General features: G+C 33.5%; 5 protein-coding genes across 9 annotated transcripts; 1 reads left to right on the top strand and 4 right to left on the bottom strand.

Annotated features, from left to right (window-relative positions):
- Positions 1–93: 93 nt before the first annotated feature.
- On the bottom strand, positions 94–991 carry LOC124439097. Its single transcript, XM_046989311.1, has one exon. The coding sequence runs from the start codon at positions 793–795 to the stop codon at positions 238–240; it is 558 nt and encodes a 185-aa protein (XP_046845267.1). The 5' UTR covers positions 796–991; the 3' UTR covers positions 94–237.
- Positions 992–1,093: 102 nt separating this feature from the next.
- Positions 1,094–5,761, bottom strand: LOC124439091 (discoidin domain-containing receptor 2-like). The gene is made up of 11 exons (XM_046989301.1): positions 5,269–5,761; positions 4,875–4,953; positions 4,461–4,801; positions 4,234–4,384; positions 3,685–4,170; positions 3,485–3,571; positions 3,059–3,415; positions 2,539–2,729; positions 2,270–2,462; positions 1,735–2,196; positions 1,094–1,662 (listed from the first exon to the last, which is right to left on the bottom strand). The coding sequence occupies exons 1-11, from the start codon at positions 5,281–5,283 to the stop codon at positions 1,358–1,360; spliced, it is 2,667 nt and encodes an 888-aa protein (XP_046845257.1). The 5' UTR covers positions 5,284–5,761; the 3' UTR covers positions 1,094–1,357.
- On the bottom strand, positions 5,596–9,402 carry LOC124439094 (SH2 domain-containing protein 3C-like). 2 transcript variants are annotated; one of them, XM_046989306.1, is made up of 6 exons: positions 9,282–9,402; positions 8,272–8,321; positions 7,789–7,906; positions 6,697–7,575; positions 6,460–6,628; positions 5,596–6,371 (listed from the first exon to the last, which is right to left on the bottom strand). In XM_046989306.1, exons 3-6 carry the CDS (start codon positions 7,869–7,871, stop codon positions 5,898–5,900), a joined length of 1,605 nt encoding a protein of 534 aa, XP_046845262.1. In that variant the 5' UTR covers positions 7,872–7,906; positions 8,272–8,321; positions 9,282–9,402; the 3' UTR covers positions 5,596–5,897. The 2 variants fall into 2 exon arrangements, with proteins under 2 accessions (XP_046845262.1, XP_046845263.1); XM_046989307.1 differs by lacking the exon at positions 9,282–9,402 and having other exon boundaries at positions 8,272–8,385.
- A 196-nt stretch (positions 9,403–9,598) lies between these two features.
- On the bottom strand, positions 9,599–13,796 carry LOC124439095 (formin-binding protein 1-like). The gene is made up of 12 exons (XM_046989308.1): positions 13,626–13,796; positions 13,395–13,510; positions 12,513–12,557; positions 12,293–12,440; positions 12,155–12,217; positions 11,977–12,081; positions 11,617–11,745; positions 11,395–11,541; positions 11,165–11,326; positions 10,813–11,058; positions 10,521–10,746; positions 9,599–10,289 (listed from the first exon to the last, which is right to left on the bottom strand). The coding sequence occupies exons 1-12, from the start codon at positions 13,647–13,649 to the stop codon at positions 10,144–10,146; spliced, it is 1,557 nt and encodes a 518-aa protein (XP_046845264.1). The 5' UTR covers positions 13,650–13,796; the 3' UTR covers positions 9,599–10,143.
- A 315-nt stretch (positions 13,797–14,111) lies between these two features.
- On the top strand, positions 14,112–15,622 carry LOC124439071. Of its 4 annotated transcripts, none has more exons than XR_006946258.1 (5): positions 14,112–14,266; positions 14,415–14,481; positions 14,818–14,930; positions 15,014–15,091; positions 15,161–15,622. XR_006946258.1 is itself a non-coding variant. In XM_046989284.1 (5 exons), exons 1-5 carry the CDS (start codon positions 14,228–14,230, stop codon positions 15,186–15,188), a joined length of 288 nt encoding a protein of 95 aa, XP_046845240.1. In that variant the 5' UTR covers positions 14,117–14,227; the 3' UTR covers positions 15,189–15,622. The 4 variants fall into 4 exon arrangements, 3 of the variants coding, with proteins under 3 accessions (XP_046845240.1, XP_046845239.1, XP_046845241.1); XM_046989284.1 differs by having other exon boundaries at positions 14,117–14,266; positions 14,850–14,930; positions 15,166–15,622; XM_046989283.1 differs by having other exon boundaries at positions 14,164–14,266; positions 14,850–14,930.
- Positions 15,623–17,331: the final 1,709 nt, after the last annotated feature.

Genomic DNA, 17,331 nt, shown 5'->3' with positions numbered 1-17,331 from the left:
AAAGATGCCTCGTGATAATTTGCTTGGGGAAAGTACGTATCCAGGGATATACATTCATACAGGGGGGGAATCCGGAACAAACAATTAAGGAAATTGATTTACATACATGTTTCATTGCACACATAATCAAACAAACATTACCGCAGACAGACGTGGCGGGCGTCATGATTTATCTCAGACTATGATAATATTCAAAAACTTCTAGAGTCACACTAATATCAAAAAACAACAAAGTCATTATATAAGATTTAGTTTATCAATAATTTCGACAAACTCATCACCCCCCGGTCTTAAATGTACAGGCAACGCAGTTCGAAATGCAAGAATTAAATCTTGCTTAGTTCGTTTGTTCGCGTTGATTTCCTTCACCATATCTGACGGCGGTTTTATCATAAAATAACTTTGTTTTGCGCTCGCCAACACTTGCTCGTGAACAACAGTCCAGTTTATTCTTGAACGTAATTCATTCCATTTCGCACGAGATGTTCTCATATTCTCTCTTTCGGCTTCCGTACTGCAATTCTCGATGTAACTGGTCATCTCATCGATAGTGCGAGGAAATATATGAGGACGAACTAGATTCGCAGGTAAAACCTGTTTGAACACATATGCCTCGAGGTCAAAGGCCGCTTTACCGGCGATCAAAGCAAGTTTCTTTTCTAAAGCTCTCGCTTTACAAGTCTGCCATGTGTTATCAACAACAGCGAACGAAGTGTTGCAATTTACGCACGTGGTTAATTGTTGAAGTTCGTCTGAACAATGACCGTTTGTTGAATTCTCTCCATTCTCAGTCATGTTGTTTAAATTTTTGTTAATTTTTCACGCGACTTCCTATCGTACCTTGTCTACTTTCTCTACATCATCTTGTTTACTTCCACAACCATCAGCGCGACTTTTATCTCACACGTGACACGGTCTCATTATGACGTATCCGGAGTAATCATCGCAATGTCGGTAATTAATGTCTACACGCAGAGGACATGCGCACAATACAACCTTCATTCACAAAACGACAAAACATCCGGAATGATAAAATGTGTTTTGACATTTCGCAGGCAGTTTTTGCACGAATATAAACTTGCCAATTTCAAAATTTCAGCAATAGCAAATTAGTTTTCCTTTATTATACGCGTAAAAACCTTCAAAAACATAAAAATACAAGTACAAAACATGCTAACATATGTATATATATATAAACACAACTATAAAAGACATCAATGCTTTCGAAAAAAGTACAAAAACTGTTTTAAAAATAGACCACAACTGTTTTCAACAAATCTCACGAAAAACGTTTAGAAATCATCCGAAACAAAAATATACTAAAGTTTATCACAATCATAGACTCATAGTAATCTTTTCAAACGATGGCAGAATTTGTGGATCCTACCTTCGTCATTATAAACTCATGCAACGTATCAAAACTAGGTCTTTGTGTTGGATTACTGGTCCAACATGACCTCATCATGTCAAACATATCTTGTGTACATACGTCAGGTTTTTCATTATACTCGACTCCAATATCACCTTGAGTAAATGCGCTTTTTGAGTTGGCGATTACCTGTTCATCAGATAAATTCGGATATGGAAATTGTTGTGCTAGAGTAAAGATCTCCCATAATGTTATACCGAACGACCACACATCAGTCTGTGTTGTAAAACGACCTACAAATGAAAGATGTTAAAATGGTTTCATTTCATTGGACGAAATATAAAAAACTCATCGAACCAAGCAACCTTGGAATATACTCTCAGGTGCCATCCATCTTATAGGCAACATAACACGTCCTTGTACACGATAATAATGTTTGGAATACAATAATCTCGACATTCCAAAATCAGCCAATTTCACGGTCAAATTTTCACCAACCAAACAATTTCTTGCAGCCAAGTCACGATGGACAAAATTCATAGCAGCAAAATACTTCATGCCAGAGGCAACCTGCGACGCAATATACATTAACTCTTCGTAACTGATTGGTTGCTTTGTATTGGCATAAATCATGACATCATTTTCATCTTCTAACACGTGACATTTAAGAAACTGATTTAGATCGCCATTTTCCATGTATTCAACAATCATACATATAGGATCATCTCGACATACGGCCAAAAGTCGTACAACGTTTTCATGTTGTAATCTAGACATTACTCTTACTTCCTTGAAAAAATCTGTCTTTGCATCCTTTTCTACGTCACCTAGAACAAAATAGCACGTGATCAAATATTTCAACAATTTCAAAGAAGCAAACAAAATAGATTTTATTTCTACATTTTAAAGTTTTCACAGCTACAGTGATTTTCGTCTTTCCAGCGTAGTCTTCACCGAAAGGAGCACTCCAGCCACTTATATCTGCCAGTGCTATGTAAACCTCGCCAAATTGTCCATCACCGATTTTTTCTTTAAATGATAAACGATCGCGTGGGAATTTCTCCATTGTGTAGCCTCGTTTAATGGTCTCGGCCTGTACGAGTACGAATTACAGACGTTACGAATCACCTCAAGTTAAACTGTATCAATCAGTAAAAGCTACTTCTAACCTGGGGTCCAACAAGTATGGTACCAGCAATACCATACAATGGTTCTGAATATATTCCTTCATAGATAGGATTTCCCAATGTTTCATTTGGTTTTAGGCAATCAACTGGGTCTGCATAATCATCTTGTACGCCCAACGTACCTTTGACGTTTAAACTATCTGGATCTGAATATACTTCGGATGAATGCAACTCTGGCAAATAATATGAAAATGTGTAATCATTAGTTATACAAAATCGAATGATAATGCATACTGTTTGATAAAAAAGGAACATATACATTACAAGTGAACACAATACATAGTATTGTGAACTAAACATGAAAAAAACCTGAGAGTTAAATTCCCAGATATCTCCACAAAACTGAACTTATGACAATAACCATCTAACTTTCACTTCACAAAGTGAAATTTTCCATATTAAAATAATACAATATAAGTTATTGTTACATACACCTATCTTCATAAGCAGAACTAGCAATATGTCTGTATTGAACTTTTACAAAATCATACCAACATTTTACCTGTCTGAGCATCAAACTTGGTCCTTGAAGGAGACAACATTGGTTGTGTATCATCATTATCCCCAGGTGTACATGTATACAATGGATTACCCATATTATCCATAATTTTATCATACAATGGTTCTGCAGCATTCTCAGTCTGCTTTAGCTCAACATGAATATTCTTCTCCATTTTCTTCCTCTGTTTCAACTTATCAAAACAAAGTGCTCTCCTTCGATACAAAAGAAAAATAAGAACCAAAAGAACAATGGTGACAAGTAAAATGACGCAAACAATGATCACAGTCATTTGAAGATTATTTGATTTTGAATGCCTTGCTTCCCCTATTGTTGAAACTGTTGTCAACGTATCGCAATCTAAAGAAAAAACAACATTATTCTTGTGACTTCTCATCTTTCCCTCGTTTTTAATCTTGTTCAACTTACTTTTACATAAAATGCTTGGTATTATTGTAGTTGAAGAACCATATCGTGGACAACGTTTCAGCTTTGAGTTCATTGCTGTTGTTGGATCTACAAAAGACATAGAGTTCTCAAGTATGACAGACAAACCAGTTGTTATCTAAGGTTACAATATCATGAGCGATCATGGGGAGAAAACGTAAAATAAATTGACAAAATTTTACCTGAATTAAACAAAACCTCTGTAAGAAGCAACCATTTTGCACCAAAATATAATCGGATCTTCACAAATCTTCCCGTATTATTACAAAGAGGAATCGTGATATTATCAATGTATCGTCTTTTTTTCATGTCATGTTTTTGACGGTTCTCAAGAAAATTTGCTGATTTCGCTAATTCCTCTCTTGTCGGTGCAAAGAATATCTGTGCTTTGCTGAACTGACCATGTTTAAGTACACTGTCAAAACTTACAGCCAAAACAACATCTTTGAACATCCTTGGACCAGTAAACTCAAACACTAAATCAATAAACTCATGAGCAGACATTTGACTCCAGCCAAGCCAGCCTTTGCCTTTTTCTTCTTTTGCATTAACAAGACCATACACACCATCAGTAAGAAGGCCTTTGCTACCATCATAATTTCTATCTGTATAATTGTTCCTGTTGTTTGGTGTTGTTTCACCTTTTGGTGCTGTGTATGACAAAATTGCTGAAATAATGTTAAAAAAATTATTAAAATTTTCACGATTTAATATCAAATTTCAAAAATTACCTTCATTGAAAATACAACCATAAAGTTCTAATCTCATACATTCTGTTCTTTTGCCATGATACCCGGGATATAACCTAATATACCTTGCTTTAATGTAAGGCTTTAATATATGTTGAACCACAATTGTAACATCCTTGTTTGCACGAAAAATCTGTTATGTAAAGTAAATATTTAATAATATTGTATATATGAACAACTTTCTCTAAGCAATTTAACATACAACAAACCTTTTCGTTTCCTTCAGCATCCTTGTAAAATATCCATGTTACACCATCAACACTAAATTTTATTTTATAATCTTCGACAAACTCATTTCCCTGAGCATACTGTCGTCCCTGTGTAGCGACTTTGGTTATTTTTGTAACCTTCAAGAGGTCAATCTGTATATACTGGTCATAACTTGGCTTATATGGCTGTCCATTTTTATTATCAACGCACCAAGCTCCCCAAGGAGGAATATTCTGTCGTAATCGTGCTTGGTAGCCTTTAGCCTTCAACAAATATCCTGAAGTGGTGATCTGGTTATCCTTAATGCGTCTATCTGCCATACCAAGAGCAGACGTACATTCTATAAATGTTTTATAATCGATTCATATTTTTGTAGAGAGACCAGTGCGCTACATACTAAACTAAAAGATTACCCTGAGAAAATACTGAAGGAGCATTAAGAATCAGTAAAAATAAAAACAGGTAATTTGCCAAAGCGTTTCTTGCAGCCATCTAAATAATAACCAAGGATAAACAGTTAATATTACACGAACGTGATATAATATACATAATTTAGGTGAACGATAATGCGAAACTATTTTCTTCGCATATTTCAAGGCGGAAAATGATGGACAAAAAACATATCGTAGACAAAGACAACAACAGCGTCATAACAAAACATTTTTACCTACGACTGCAAACAATTTTGAGTAATTAAATATCTTACAAAGAGTAAGCTAACTTTTATTGATAAAACATGACTATTACATCTAACAATGGTATTGAGATGTACTTTTACAAATTATGAAGAAAATAACTAAAAACTACCTGTAGAAACGCCATTCACACCATGCTCATTTGCGTCGTGTGTACCACTTTCAAATCAAACTGAGAAAGAGGAAAACAGGAAATAGTTTACTCCCTTCACCGTTTCAATATAAAACTATTTAAAACGACGACTTCTGATAGAAGTAACGCTGGTATTTAGAATTTGTAAAGTAAAGATTTAGAACATTGTTAAGCTTTAAAAATTTTTAAAAAACATGAAATCAAATACAAAGGCATTCTCAATCTATTATGTTCAATTGTCGGAAGCGGTCGCCCAATTTCGACGTATAATCGTCACACTGATGTTATCTTCATAAATAAGCTGGATGATGATTGGTAAACTTTAATTAATTTCACATGTCACAGTAAAATATATAATTAATGGCATTTTCTTTTGTTTCCGTCTTACATGCTATTGAATAAACACCTTAAATATTTGCCATAAATGGTTAAAGACAGCAGGAGTGGTTGATATATAGGGGTAAGCTAACAAGATTACATTTCAAAGAATTTGATATCGATTTCGAAGACTCCTTTTCCTGTCATTATGAAGCATAAGCTTAACAGACATTTTTTATTTCTTTTTACCAATGGTTGATATGAAAATATATAATATTTCTGTCTATATATTAAGACTCGACGTGTTCAGACATTAGGGTAAGAAGACCTTCCATCTTCAAAGCAACCTCACTTTCGCGAAAACCTAGTCCAACAGCCCTTGATACATCAACTGTATCTCTAACATAACTTTCAAGCTCCCTATTGCCACCTTTCATGTTCTTAATGAACTCTACAGCCTGCCCACGGTAGCTGAGAGCAGCCGTTGCAACATCTCTTGCGCTACTCAAGTGATTTAACATTACTTGAAGTTCGTCTAACTCATTCACGTCATTTACGGCTTCCACAAGAGGACTGGGACCAACTTCAAGACACTTCACTACATGCGCAATATATGGTAAACAGGGCTTGATCTTTCCAGGAAATGAGTGAGTGCCTTGGGAATTCAAAACAGCATAAACTGATCTCAATGTGTTGTGATATACAATAGAGAGGTTAGGGTGAGTGTTTTCCAAAAGGCCCCAGGTCTTTTTAAGACGGTTTACCTAAGTAAAAAGGAGAAATCTTTTATAGTAGACAGATGGTATAAATTATTACTAAATTATTAACTAAATGAATGACATTTGTTGGCACCTGAGTGGCTTCAAGTCCATCCATTACAGCCATGAAACTATTCAGATTTCCCAGTGAACTGAACAACGCATGAGCAATACCTATGAATATCTTTAATATACCAACTCTACCATCAGTTTCACCTCCTGCTATCACCATACAACTAACCCAAGTTGAAATAATTCTTTGTCTAAATATAAAAATATGTAAATTGAACATAAATTAAGTTATCTTTAATTCACGCAGTCTCTATATTACCTTTTTAATATGGCCTGTCTAAGTTCGCTACCATCAGGAAATAATATCAATTCCAATGCATTTATTGAAGACAGACCATTCTCTTTGTTCTTTTTGTCAAGATCCTCGCCCCAGACTATCTCAAGATCTCTCTGTGTCAAGTATTTGGCCAGCGTAAGGCAGTCGTTTTTTACAAACACTTTATATAAAGTATTACGAAACTTTCCCAAAACATCGCTTAAAATCGTTTGTTTCTTCTTCAAGAGCGTCGACTGTTTTGGAGGTAAGTTTATTTCATCGTATAAACTCTCGCTCTCATTCAAGTTAAACTCGTCGACGTAAAGACTAGGAGGAGAGGAGCGAGACTGGAGACGAGTTCTTGGAGTCATATCATTTACCTGTAACGTCGTCAAGTTTGGATCGCTATTGTTTCGTTTCATTAAAGGTGGCGTACCTGCTCTAGTTGGAGGTGCACTCGTAACTTGAATTCTCGCGTCCTGTTCAGGTGCTACGAGCAGTCCTGTATCACGATTCACTGCAGCTGAAAGACGTATTTTCCCGCTGTCAGTAATTAAAAACTTACTCACGTAAAGATGTTCAATCAAATCCACCAAGGATTCGAAACTTTCACTTTTCCCAAGTCTGTATTTGTATTTCATGTTTTTGGTCGTTGTCCTTTGCACTGGAAAATTTTTTACTGAACCATTATCATTAATGGACATAAAATAGTGTCCAGGACTAGCTGGATCTTCACGCACAAGAAATTTTCCTTGATCTCCGAGTATCTTTACGGCGTATTCCGATGTCAAACGACCGTGGAACCAGGGTTGATCAACAAGATCTTGATGAACCTCATGTTCTTTAGCTTTGTGAAGACGTTTTGTTAAGATCTTTGCCATTCTAGAAACAAATTACGAAATTTCATATATTAGATATACATTTCGCCGGTTGTCTCATAGTACGTAGGTATAAGATGATATAAGATTTCATTTTCTAAGATTACAGATTTATCTTTATGTTGACATTGAGCGATAATTTATAAAAGTATCGACTATCTATCGTTAAGTCACCAGTGAATATCAGAGCATACAAAAAATGATGAAATTTACTCACTTTTTAAACGGCATTCCTCTGTCGGGAGATTTCAAACGAGTTTTTTTCTCAACAGTTAAATGATTCATTTGCTGTTCGGACATTCTTGGTATCTAAGATTCTTTCAATTGAATCAATCCTAAAGAAAAATTTTACTTACAAACACTTTTAAGAATGCATCTATTAAAATACTCTTTGAAGTTAAGTGCTTGTGACAAGTAAGTCTTTCAATATTGTCTTGTTTAGCAATTTACAAAGGCAGCAAAAAAACCTGCAAACATACAGAGGCATGAAATGACAACATCTAAAGAGGTTTACATTAAGATTATTCGAGCACTGACAACCGAAGGAACTCCATAATTCCTCAATTTTTTATATCTTTAAAATGGAAGTAAATACATAGCAGTGGGTGGACATATTATGAATTGCGTACCAAGATATAGGTTTGAATTGAATATATACTAACAATTTTGTATCTTATGGAAGATACTTTGTTACACTAACCTTTTATGTTATGATTTCTGTTAAATATCAGTTTGTTCGTTTCTGTCTTCCTAAATATGAAGAAATCAAGACATTATTTATCATCTATATTATGCATGCATCACTAGTTCTTATTATGCATGAACGATAAAACATGAATTATAAATGATGATTCAAGAACCACTTAAAAGGTCAAATGATTACATTAAAAAGGTAGGCAAGATTGTCAGTGTCACAAAATTTAAAAATATTTTACTTGAGCCCTACTTTTCCCAACCCATTATATTGCACTGGTAGATAGTAAGATTAATCTTGAAAACGGACGGATACAGAGCAACTTAAGAAAGGATTTTTTATTATCTCGTAGGTGTCCTACAGAGGAAACGAGGATGGTCAATTTGACGTAATTAATACGTCGTTAACTGTTAGAGTAAAAAATCCGTTTGCGTCGCTCTTGTTTGTGTCTAATTTAACGAAACCTTTGCATACATAAACAAGGAAGTCATCAACTAAATCCTACGACTTGAAAAACGATTTGCCATTAAATGACGGTGATTGTCAACGAACAAATATTTAACTTTCTAGTCATTTAGGGGTAAAATTATCATCGGCATAGTTTGCGCGACAGAACGATGAAAGGTTTTAAATGACAAAAAATCATAATCTACGCATAAAACCATCATTTTCACATTTCTCGCAAACGAAAATTCAAACGAAAATTATCCTTTACGATGTCGTTTTCTTCGCCTTGTTTTTTCTTTAACCATAAATTAGAGCAAAATGCACAAATAGTTGTTTCAAACATATTGTGTTTGAGTTATCTGTCAGTCGGTTCAACAATTATCAAATACCAGTTGCTTATGAAAAAAGATTTACTTTCGTTCGATGTCGTAAAGATAACAAAAAACAATTTCAAAACGTTGAGTCAACAATAGACATTTTACGCAATAAAGCTCACTACTAATATCTTTAAACATTCAAAATACGCCAAAAATTTAAACGAATTAACTGGTAATAAAATAGTTAGCTACCTTGTATGTATTACTTGTCTCTTCTAAGCACTGCGCACTAATGAATTCACGTTCACCGACGCATACAGGCGAACTGTTTGCTATAAATAAGGACGCAGATTATGCAAATACCGGAATGAATAATTCAACAGACAAGGAAACCTAACCTCACCCCCTGAAGGGTATTGTGTGTAGGAGTATGATAGGCCGTTGATAGTTTATGATAGAAAAATGGAAATTCACTTGAAAAATCTAACTTTAAATACACCAGACACAAGTTATTCTTTCGCTAAAAAAATACGTTTGACGTCGTAATCTTATAAGTACAACACAAAAAGCATGATAAGCCGATTTTTATTGACTGCTAAGATGGATGTAAATTCCTGCCATTGTAATAATTTTTTAAATCGTAATTCAGTTGTTGTTTTTAGAAAGCGCATTAGACTATGCATTCAAACTTTTCATAACCAAAAGCAAAGTAGAAGACAAATAAAAGTATATCGTAAAATTATTACTAAATAATTTGTACAAAAAATATGACTTTATCCTAAAAGACCACATTCTTTTAAAAGGATGGCTTAGTAAAAAAGTGCAGAAAATAATTCTGCATAGCGTCCTTCTATGTGTTTAAAACTAAATTAGTTACATTCTTACGACAAATTAAAGTTACATTTTGAATCATCAATAAAATAAAATAGAATTTACAGGTACAATTGCCATTTTCTGGGCCATGGATAAATAAGCTCCCAGGAGTAATGAGCACATATTTGTGCTCAGGTAAATCTTATATTATATCTTCATGTTAAGAGATTTTCTGCAACTGTTGGAGGATGTCAACACCATAAACTGGACAAAATTTCTTGGATTCTTCTTAAATAGATATCTACTCAGAGATTTGTATATAAGCAGTTGGAACGTAACCTTCTTCTTCACCTTTCAATACCTGCGTCCAACCTGTACTGTCAATATCTTGTTCTAATACAATCAACTCCTCACCAGCAGACACGGTAATCTCACCCTCGTTTGTACCTAAAGTTGAATGAATTACAGATCAGTAAAGTCAATCAGAAAATGAAAAATATTACATTAAACTGTGAACAGAAAAAGAGAAAGCATAATTGCAATATTTGTACCACTATTTATAGGTAATGTTAATTTCTTCAATGCAATCATCAATACTTAGTAAGGTTCTCTTGCATCTTTTCAACACAAGAGATTTTATAAAACAAAAAGATCTTGCTATTATTACATATAACTAACCTTGAAAATCATAAAGTACGTAACACCGTATATCATCCTCAAATTCTCCATCTGCATGGTCCACCTCATTTGTTCCATGGTACGGTGGTGGATCTGGAATGTTAGCAGGTGGTGGAGCAGGTTCACCATTGGATGAATGATGTGAAGGAGGTGCAGGTACATTTTGACCAGAATAAGTTGGTTGCTTGACAGGTTGCTCAGTTTTTTCTAATATGGCCAAATAACACTAAAGATATCAAAGGATAGTTAAAAATAAAATATAAAATATAATAAAGGCGGCATTTAATCAAACCTGATATTTATAAAGTTCTTCATTACTTTTGTCCAATGCTTTTGCATTATCCTCAAGTTGAGAGGCAATGCTTTTTGGATCCCCTAATGCAGTGTTCTCGCTATAAACTCCTAACATTTTCTCCAAGGCTTGTCTTTCTGCAAGTAGTGTATTGGATGAAAGACTTAATTCCTCAATCTTTTTTTTACACACTCGAAGTTTTTCACCAGGATTAAGACTTTGAAAGTCATTTCCATCACCAACATTCTGAGAAGTAAACAGAAAATGTCACAAACAACATAAAAGTATACTGTTTTATGATAAAATTGAAGTATTAAATTGCACTAAAAATGATTGACAATAGTCTCTGCACCTTGACATTTTTATGGCCTTTTGCTTTAGCCTTCTTTGATTTTCCTTTTTTATCCGATGGTGTCCCAGGTTGTTGAGTTGCTGGTTTGCCATATTCTTCGAATGGAATATCCCCAGGCGGAGAAAAACCCGTCTTGTTTGCATCCACCAAAGATTGTGAATCCTATTTTGATGTAACCAAACATTTTGAATGGTAAAAATACACCAATTTCTAAAATTAAATCTTTGTACCTTTCCCCCATCTACAATTTGCGCTGCAACTTTCATTCCCTCCAAACATTTATTTATGATTGGAATAACCTTGGCCTGAACATCAGAATATTGTGTAAGAAGAATGGCATATCTTGCAATATGATCTTCCTCACTCTTTTGTAACACCTTAACAATAAAATACGTCTCAAATGGGTGCCTGACAACCCAATAGTAATTACCACCAACAATCCAGTAACATACATCGCTTAATTGTGGAAAATTGGTTGAATAATGAAGTGTTTGACTGTTATTCGTCTTAGTGAGTTGATCACGATATGCCTCCTTGGCATTTTCACACTGTTGACCTTTCTCCATAGATAATTGTTTTAACTAGAAATTGAAAATAATTAAATAAAATAATCATCTTCAGAGTCAATCTTCATGACACAACCATCATGTATGTCAAAGCATCCGTTAACATCATCATCAAAAATCCTTCCTAAGATTGCACCAACCACATTAATCTATATCTACAAACATGTAATGATAACCCCAGGTTCAAACCATTCACCTCACTATAAACTTCATAAAACTTTACAATCCTAAAAAATAACTACAAACCTTTTCAATTTGCATCTTTGTCATGTTCATGTCATTGTCTGCTTTCTGATAGTTTTGAAATGCTTCAGTGGATTCTTTGCTGGATTTTTCATATGCTCTTTTGGCCTAAGTAACAAGCAAGAGGATTATTTAAAATTTGTTTTAAGTGAGTTATTAACAAACAACTCAATGTCCCTACATTATCTAAGGAATTCATAGATTGCTGAAGATTTCTTAGAAGTGTCTTTTCTCCATCTATAAACTACAACACACTAAATGATTTAATTTTCCATATATATAATTCTTTAAAGACATCAAACATTCAAAGTCTGTCTACCTTTTTTCTATCATGTTTAGCTTCCGTAGAAAGTACATGTAGCTCTTTGTACACCTTTGACTGCAGCTCTTCGCTTATAACTTCATGTTGACCGGCAATATCCTCTGTTTCCTTTAAAATTCCAGTGAATGCTTTGTGGACAGTTAGACTAAAATGAACAATTCATTATTGAATAAATTTTGCACTACTACATTCATGTTTCACAAAATACATTTCCAACCTTGATTCTTCCTTTTTCTTCAAGTGGTATGACTTGCACAACTTCCTATAAAGGTCCAACGAACCTTTTTAATTTCTTTATGATAATAAACAATACAGAGTAGTTCAAAAACAAACATGATAATTTCTTTTGTTAGAAATATTTCAACAATTTATGATTGTTTGATGATTTATGTCACATTTCACGGCGACAAATGAAAATTTTGCTTGAAAAAATAGTTAATCATTATGATGAAATTTAAAAACTAACATGGTCGAGAAACAACAAATCATAAATATCAAATGACAATCCCATTCAAAGGCGCAATAGTTCACTTATTAAACGTACCAACTTTTATGTCAGAAACATTAAAAATAGGTTTAGTTACAAGTAAAGCGTATTTACAAGTAAATGCAGTTTTTACACATAAAAAATTATCAGCACCAAACACGAAAATGTGATGAAAGACATTGAAATACTCATGGTTATGTAAGAATTGTTTAAATACAGTATTTTACTGACGATAAATGTTTGTCGAACGTGTTGTTAAGATATTCACGATGTAAACTGGAATGTGACACCACCACATAAAAAACAAACTATTGAATACATAATAAAAAAACTACGGACTTATGTAACGTCCAATGCCGACATTTCTCATTTTATGAAACAAAAAAAGCAATCTTTTAAGTAAGAAATCTACTGTAGTTGAAAGTTTAAATAAACTGTAAATTTGACGAAAGAATCAAAACAATGCAACAATTGTAGCGTAACAAAAAAAAAACATTAACAATATTGTTAGAAGATAAGTCACAATTTAACAATAATTGTATATAATCAGCAACATTGAAGCATGCTGTATTTCCGATGTGCTGCATCAATATAACAATTAACGTCACATACTTGAGTTCCTTGGCATAATCTTGCTCAATTCTTGATCTTTCCTTGATAAATTTGGAAACTTTCTCAATAAAGTCGATAGACTGTTGTGTGTGATTCGCTACGACATCAGATCGATCCTAAATAGAAGTAGAATTTTTTCAATGTTCAATGGTTTCTGACATGTGTGTATTTCTATAAGGTCAATTCAAATGAGCATTCCTGATGCAATAACAAAACATGTTTCACACTTACCCATAACTCGTTTCCCCACGCCATAATCTTAATCCTTTGCCAATCTTACATATACCTTATGTAACTGCAATAGTTTAGCAATAGCTAAAACAGACTTAGACAATTTTATTGTCTTCGTTGAAGCTTCTCGACTAAAAATCAACACTCATATCCGGCGGATGATCGCACGGCCTTGTGGGTCATATCGCCAATAAATGTAAATTTCATGACGACAACACGAACTTGAGGTCGTTTTTGTTTGTTTCGAGAAAATTTTTATAGTTAAATGATTATCAATAGTAACTAACTTTAACATTTGAGAAGTTTTGTAGCACTTCATGCTTTTTATAAAAAGTAAATAAAGCAACATGTAAATGATGAAAATATCTAATAAAGTTCAGGAAGTAATTTACATTGGCTGTTGGTTGTCATTTTTAAGGATATTGCACTCATTTCAACCTGACCGTAAATTTAATAATCACCAATTACCTGCCAATCACCAGTGGAACTCTATTAAAACACCTATTATAGAGGCGCGGGCCTCAGTTACGGTGACCTGCAAGCAGGCAGAAATAGCCTTTTTCATCTTCGTATGCTCATTACATAATATATGGATTGAAAATATGGATTTTATTTTAAACAAACGATTGGGAAGCGAATCGGTTAGTAATGTTCGTCACTATAATGTAGTTTCACTGCATAAAATCTCAGTCTTTACTGTATTTTTTCGTAATGTTTACAATATCATTGTTATGTGTTGTAGTGTTAGTGTTGACTTAGTGAAGTGTCTATGTACGACCTTTAAATTAGGGTTACGATGATCTAAAATCATGTCAACGAGAGGCAAGGATCTCTGGCATATCATCATTTATTATTGGTAAGTAACTAACAAAAGTACTTGTCTATAATTTTTTTAACGTGAACGTTTACAAATTGTAAAATATGTTAAATTGTTTATTTAAATTAATCGTAATTGTAAGCACCCCCAACCATCCTCCATTATCACTACCCATCCTTCAAAACGACCATTAACCATCATTCATAACCATTAACCATCATTCATAACCATTAACCATCATTCATAACCATTAACCATCATTCATAACCAGTAACTATCCTCCATAAACGGCTGCTATTCTTCATTACTACTTACCATCCCTCAAACCACCAACCATCATTCCTAATCACAATTTCCAATTCTATGGACTTGTAGCTAAATTGGCCTTGTGCTTGTACACATTCCAGGGAGTATGGCCACATATGCTGTGTTGAAGGTCACAAAAATACTCAAAAAGGAACCTAAGTACATTCCACTGATTTGCCTTGGTACCTAAGTAATTTTTCATCTTCAATTGGTTTATATTTGATTGCAATATTAGCTTTCTTACATAAAATTTCCAATTAAATAGGTTTTGGTGCATGTTGTGGTTATGCCAAGTCAATAGTGGTGATGCAGTCTTATCAAAATAGGCTCTATCAATATGAAGGTACTCCTATCTTTGTCAATTACAATTTTTTATAAATTATGCTAATAATTTACTTTCTTTGATGTTGAGGAAAGCCCAAAGAACTACCGACAACTAACTTGATTAATGGTCAAAAATCACTGTCAAAATATGGCGATGAAGGATTTTATAAGTGAACTGGAGCTCAAAGAATTTGGAATCAATTTTTATGGATGTTAATCATGTTATGTTTATAAATATTTAAATACTGTATGTGGATTTTGTGAATGAAATCAAATTGTAAATATTGTTTGAAAGATGGTTATGATTGAACATATCCAAACCAGTGGAATGAAACATTATTTTTTACAGAAATAACAGAGGATGAACAAATAATATAAGATTATATCTTCAACGACAATCATATTGTCACGTATTATGTCTCCGTGCCAGTCCCCAGGTCTAACACCCAGAACTACTTAAGATTTTCGCCATAGATTACGTTAATTCAAGTCTTTATATCCTATGCATATTTAAGTTCCTTGATGAAATAAATGTCGTCTAAGAAAATAATTATAAACGGTTATCTTGAGTTGGTTGAACAAGAACAATATCATAAGATCATTAATGATTACAAGCAGACATATGTCATCTCTCCTGACTAATTAATTTTTAATGAGGAGATAGGAATTCGTCAATGAACAAGAAAAAAAACATCGCAGAAGAAAACACTTATAAATTCCCGAATAAAACAAGTTATCTTTTACCTAAATTGCAACAGCAAAGAAATGACAAATATTTAGGTGGCTTAACAAAATGCACGCATGGCTAGCAAAATAATCGAGCGATTCTCCTTTGATCATCCATCCTGAATGCTCCAATTACGCTGTTCAATGAGTCTCAATTAGAGTTTTTAGAAGATTGCAAATAAAATTGTCATTTTAACATATTTATACTACAAACATGATTTTAAATTACCATCTGCGCACAGAACCGGAAGATGGAAAATTTTCTAATTTGCTCTCGAACTTCCTGCGATTCGCACAAATTTATGATAAAATCACGTCGTTTTCACTTCGCTCGAAAAACGCCATGAATGCTCTTTCACTTTACAGCTTTGAACCAACAATTGAAGACCCTTATTTATGTGAAATACTTGTATTCAAAGTAGAGTTAACAACAAAAAAACTTCATAAATAATTGATGTTCATCTATATATCATTGGAGGCGATATTAATTTGGGTTTTTATTCTGAATATACACCCCCCACCAATCGTTTTCATCTAATATAGAAAAATGAAATTGGATTTCACGGCGTTTTAAAACTCATTCATAAAACTGCTGAGTTTGTGGAGTGAGTCAATAAATTTAACGTTATGATCATTATAACATGTTTTACTGGAATATCAAATAAAAAAATTATGAATTCAGTTGGCGTTGTTTTGATGCTGGGCTACGTGTCACATCCGCGAAAAATTGTTTTCTGAAAACAAAAAATTTTAGGCCAAAAAGTAATTGAAACATAGAGCATGTGAACACAAACTAATCTCTAATAAAACAATCTAGAGATGAATTTAACGAAACGAGGCGAGTGAATAGTCAAAAAAAATTATAGCTATGTTTTAAAACAGTAAAAATATAAAAACTGGTGGAATAAAATCTGTACACGAAATGCCAGTAAAACGTCACTAGCTGTTTGCCTGTTTAACTGAAGTCAACACTAATTGATATTTATGAAATCATAGAGATCAATTAGCAGGCCGTTTTAGTCATTGTAAATTAATGACAGATGTTTGCAGAGAAAAGATTTTACTGACAACTCAATTGAAAAGAACATTTGCTGGGAATAGTATAAAATAATAAAAATGAAAGAGCAAATTCAGTATAAAATGACAGTTATAATGAACAAACTGTGTGTTGTCCTTGATTCTCAAGGACTGAAGTCCTCTGCGGGTATTTTCATCTCATTGATTTTTGGATATATAACGGTCCGTCTAAATGAATGTGTTACTGAATGGGAAATATGAATGTAAACAATTTCTGCACAAAAACCGTGTATGTTTCATGATTCCAAATGAGTGATTCTCAAATTTGGACAAAAATAATGAAAAGAGGAATAAAAAAATTCGTGGGAATCCTTTTGCTACAATTACGGTAAATTTTTTTTTAACAGTCGGTGTCAGAAATCATTCAATATTTAAATGAAACCAAAACTAATTTCACATTTGAATTGTCATAAAAATTGTCGGCAGATGGACGACGAAAAGCTAAATGGATTTAAA

The sequence above is a fragment of the Xenia sp. Carnegie-2017 genome, unplaced genomic scaffold (assembly GCF_021976095.1).
Source record: "Xenia sp. Carnegie-2017 unplaced genomic scaffold, XeniaSp_v1 HiC_scaffold_19, whole genome shotgun sequence".
NCBI classification, from domain to species: domain Eukaryota; kingdom Metazoa; phylum Cnidaria; class Anthozoa; order Malacalcyonacea; family Xeniidae; genus Xenia; species Xenia sp. Carnegie-2017.
The sequence above is the reverse complement of the archived record's forward strand: the minus strand, read 5'-3'. Positions and strand labels throughout refer to the sequence as shown.

What these genes read in the sequence shown, in the direction of transcription:
- LOC124439097 (XM_046989311.1), bottom strand. Translation starts at nt 795, where the DNA reads ATGACTGAGAATGGAGAGAATTCAACAAACGGTCATTGTTCAGACGAA.
- LOC124439091 (XM_046989301.1), bottom strand. An exon ending in TCCTTCAGTATTTTCTCAGG is followed by an intron (nt 4,802 to 4,874) that starts GTAATCTTTTAG and finishes AAACATTTATAG; the next exon opens with AATGTACGTCTGCTCTTGGT. An exon ending in CCATACTTGTTGGACCCCAG is followed by an intron (nt 2,463 to 2,538) that starts GTTAGAAGTAGC and finishes GTACTCGTACAG; the next exon opens with GCCGAGACCATTAAACGAGG.
- LOC124439094 (XM_046989306.1), bottom strand. Translation starts at nt 7,871, where the DNA reads ATGTCCGAACAGCAAATGAATCATTTAACTGTTGAGAAAAAAACTCGT. An exon ending in AGAGGAATGCCGTTTAAAAA is followed by an intron (nt 7,576 to 7,788) that starts GTGAGTAAATTT and finishes ATTTGTTTCTAG; the next exon opens with AATGGCAAAGATCTTAACAA. An exon ending in ATGGACTTGAAGCCACTCAG is followed by an intron (nt 6,372 to 6,459) that starts GTGCCAACAAAT and finishes CTTTTTACTTAG; the next exon opens with GTAAACCGTCTTAAAAAGAC.
- LOC124439095 (XM_046989308.1), bottom strand. Translation starts at nt 13,649, where the DNA reads ATGGCGTGGGGAAACGAGTTATGG. An exon ending in CTAAACATGATAGAAAAAAG is followed by an intron (nt 12,218 to 12,292) that starts GTAGACAGACTT and finishes AGTGTGTTGTAG; the next exon opens with TTTATAGATGGAGAAAAGAC. An exon ending in CTATGAATTCCTTAGATAAT is followed by an intron (nt 12,082 to 12,154) that starts GTAGGGACATTG and finishes CTTGTTACTTAG; the next exon opens with GCCAAAAGAGCATATGAAAA.
- LOC124439071 (XM_046989283.1), top strand. Translation starts at nt 14,228, where the DNA reads ATGGATTTTATTTTAAACAAACGATTGGGAAGCGAATCG. An exon ending in AACGATTGGGAAGCGAATCG is followed by an intron (nt 14,267 to 14,414) that starts GTTAGTAATGTT and finishes CCTTTAAATTAG; the next exon opens with GGTTACGATGATCTAAAATC. An exon ending in CATTCCACTGATTTGCCTTG is followed by an intron (nt 14,931 to 15,013) that starts GTACCTAAGTAA and finishes CCAATTAAATAG; the next exon opens with GTTTTGGTGCATGTTGTGGT.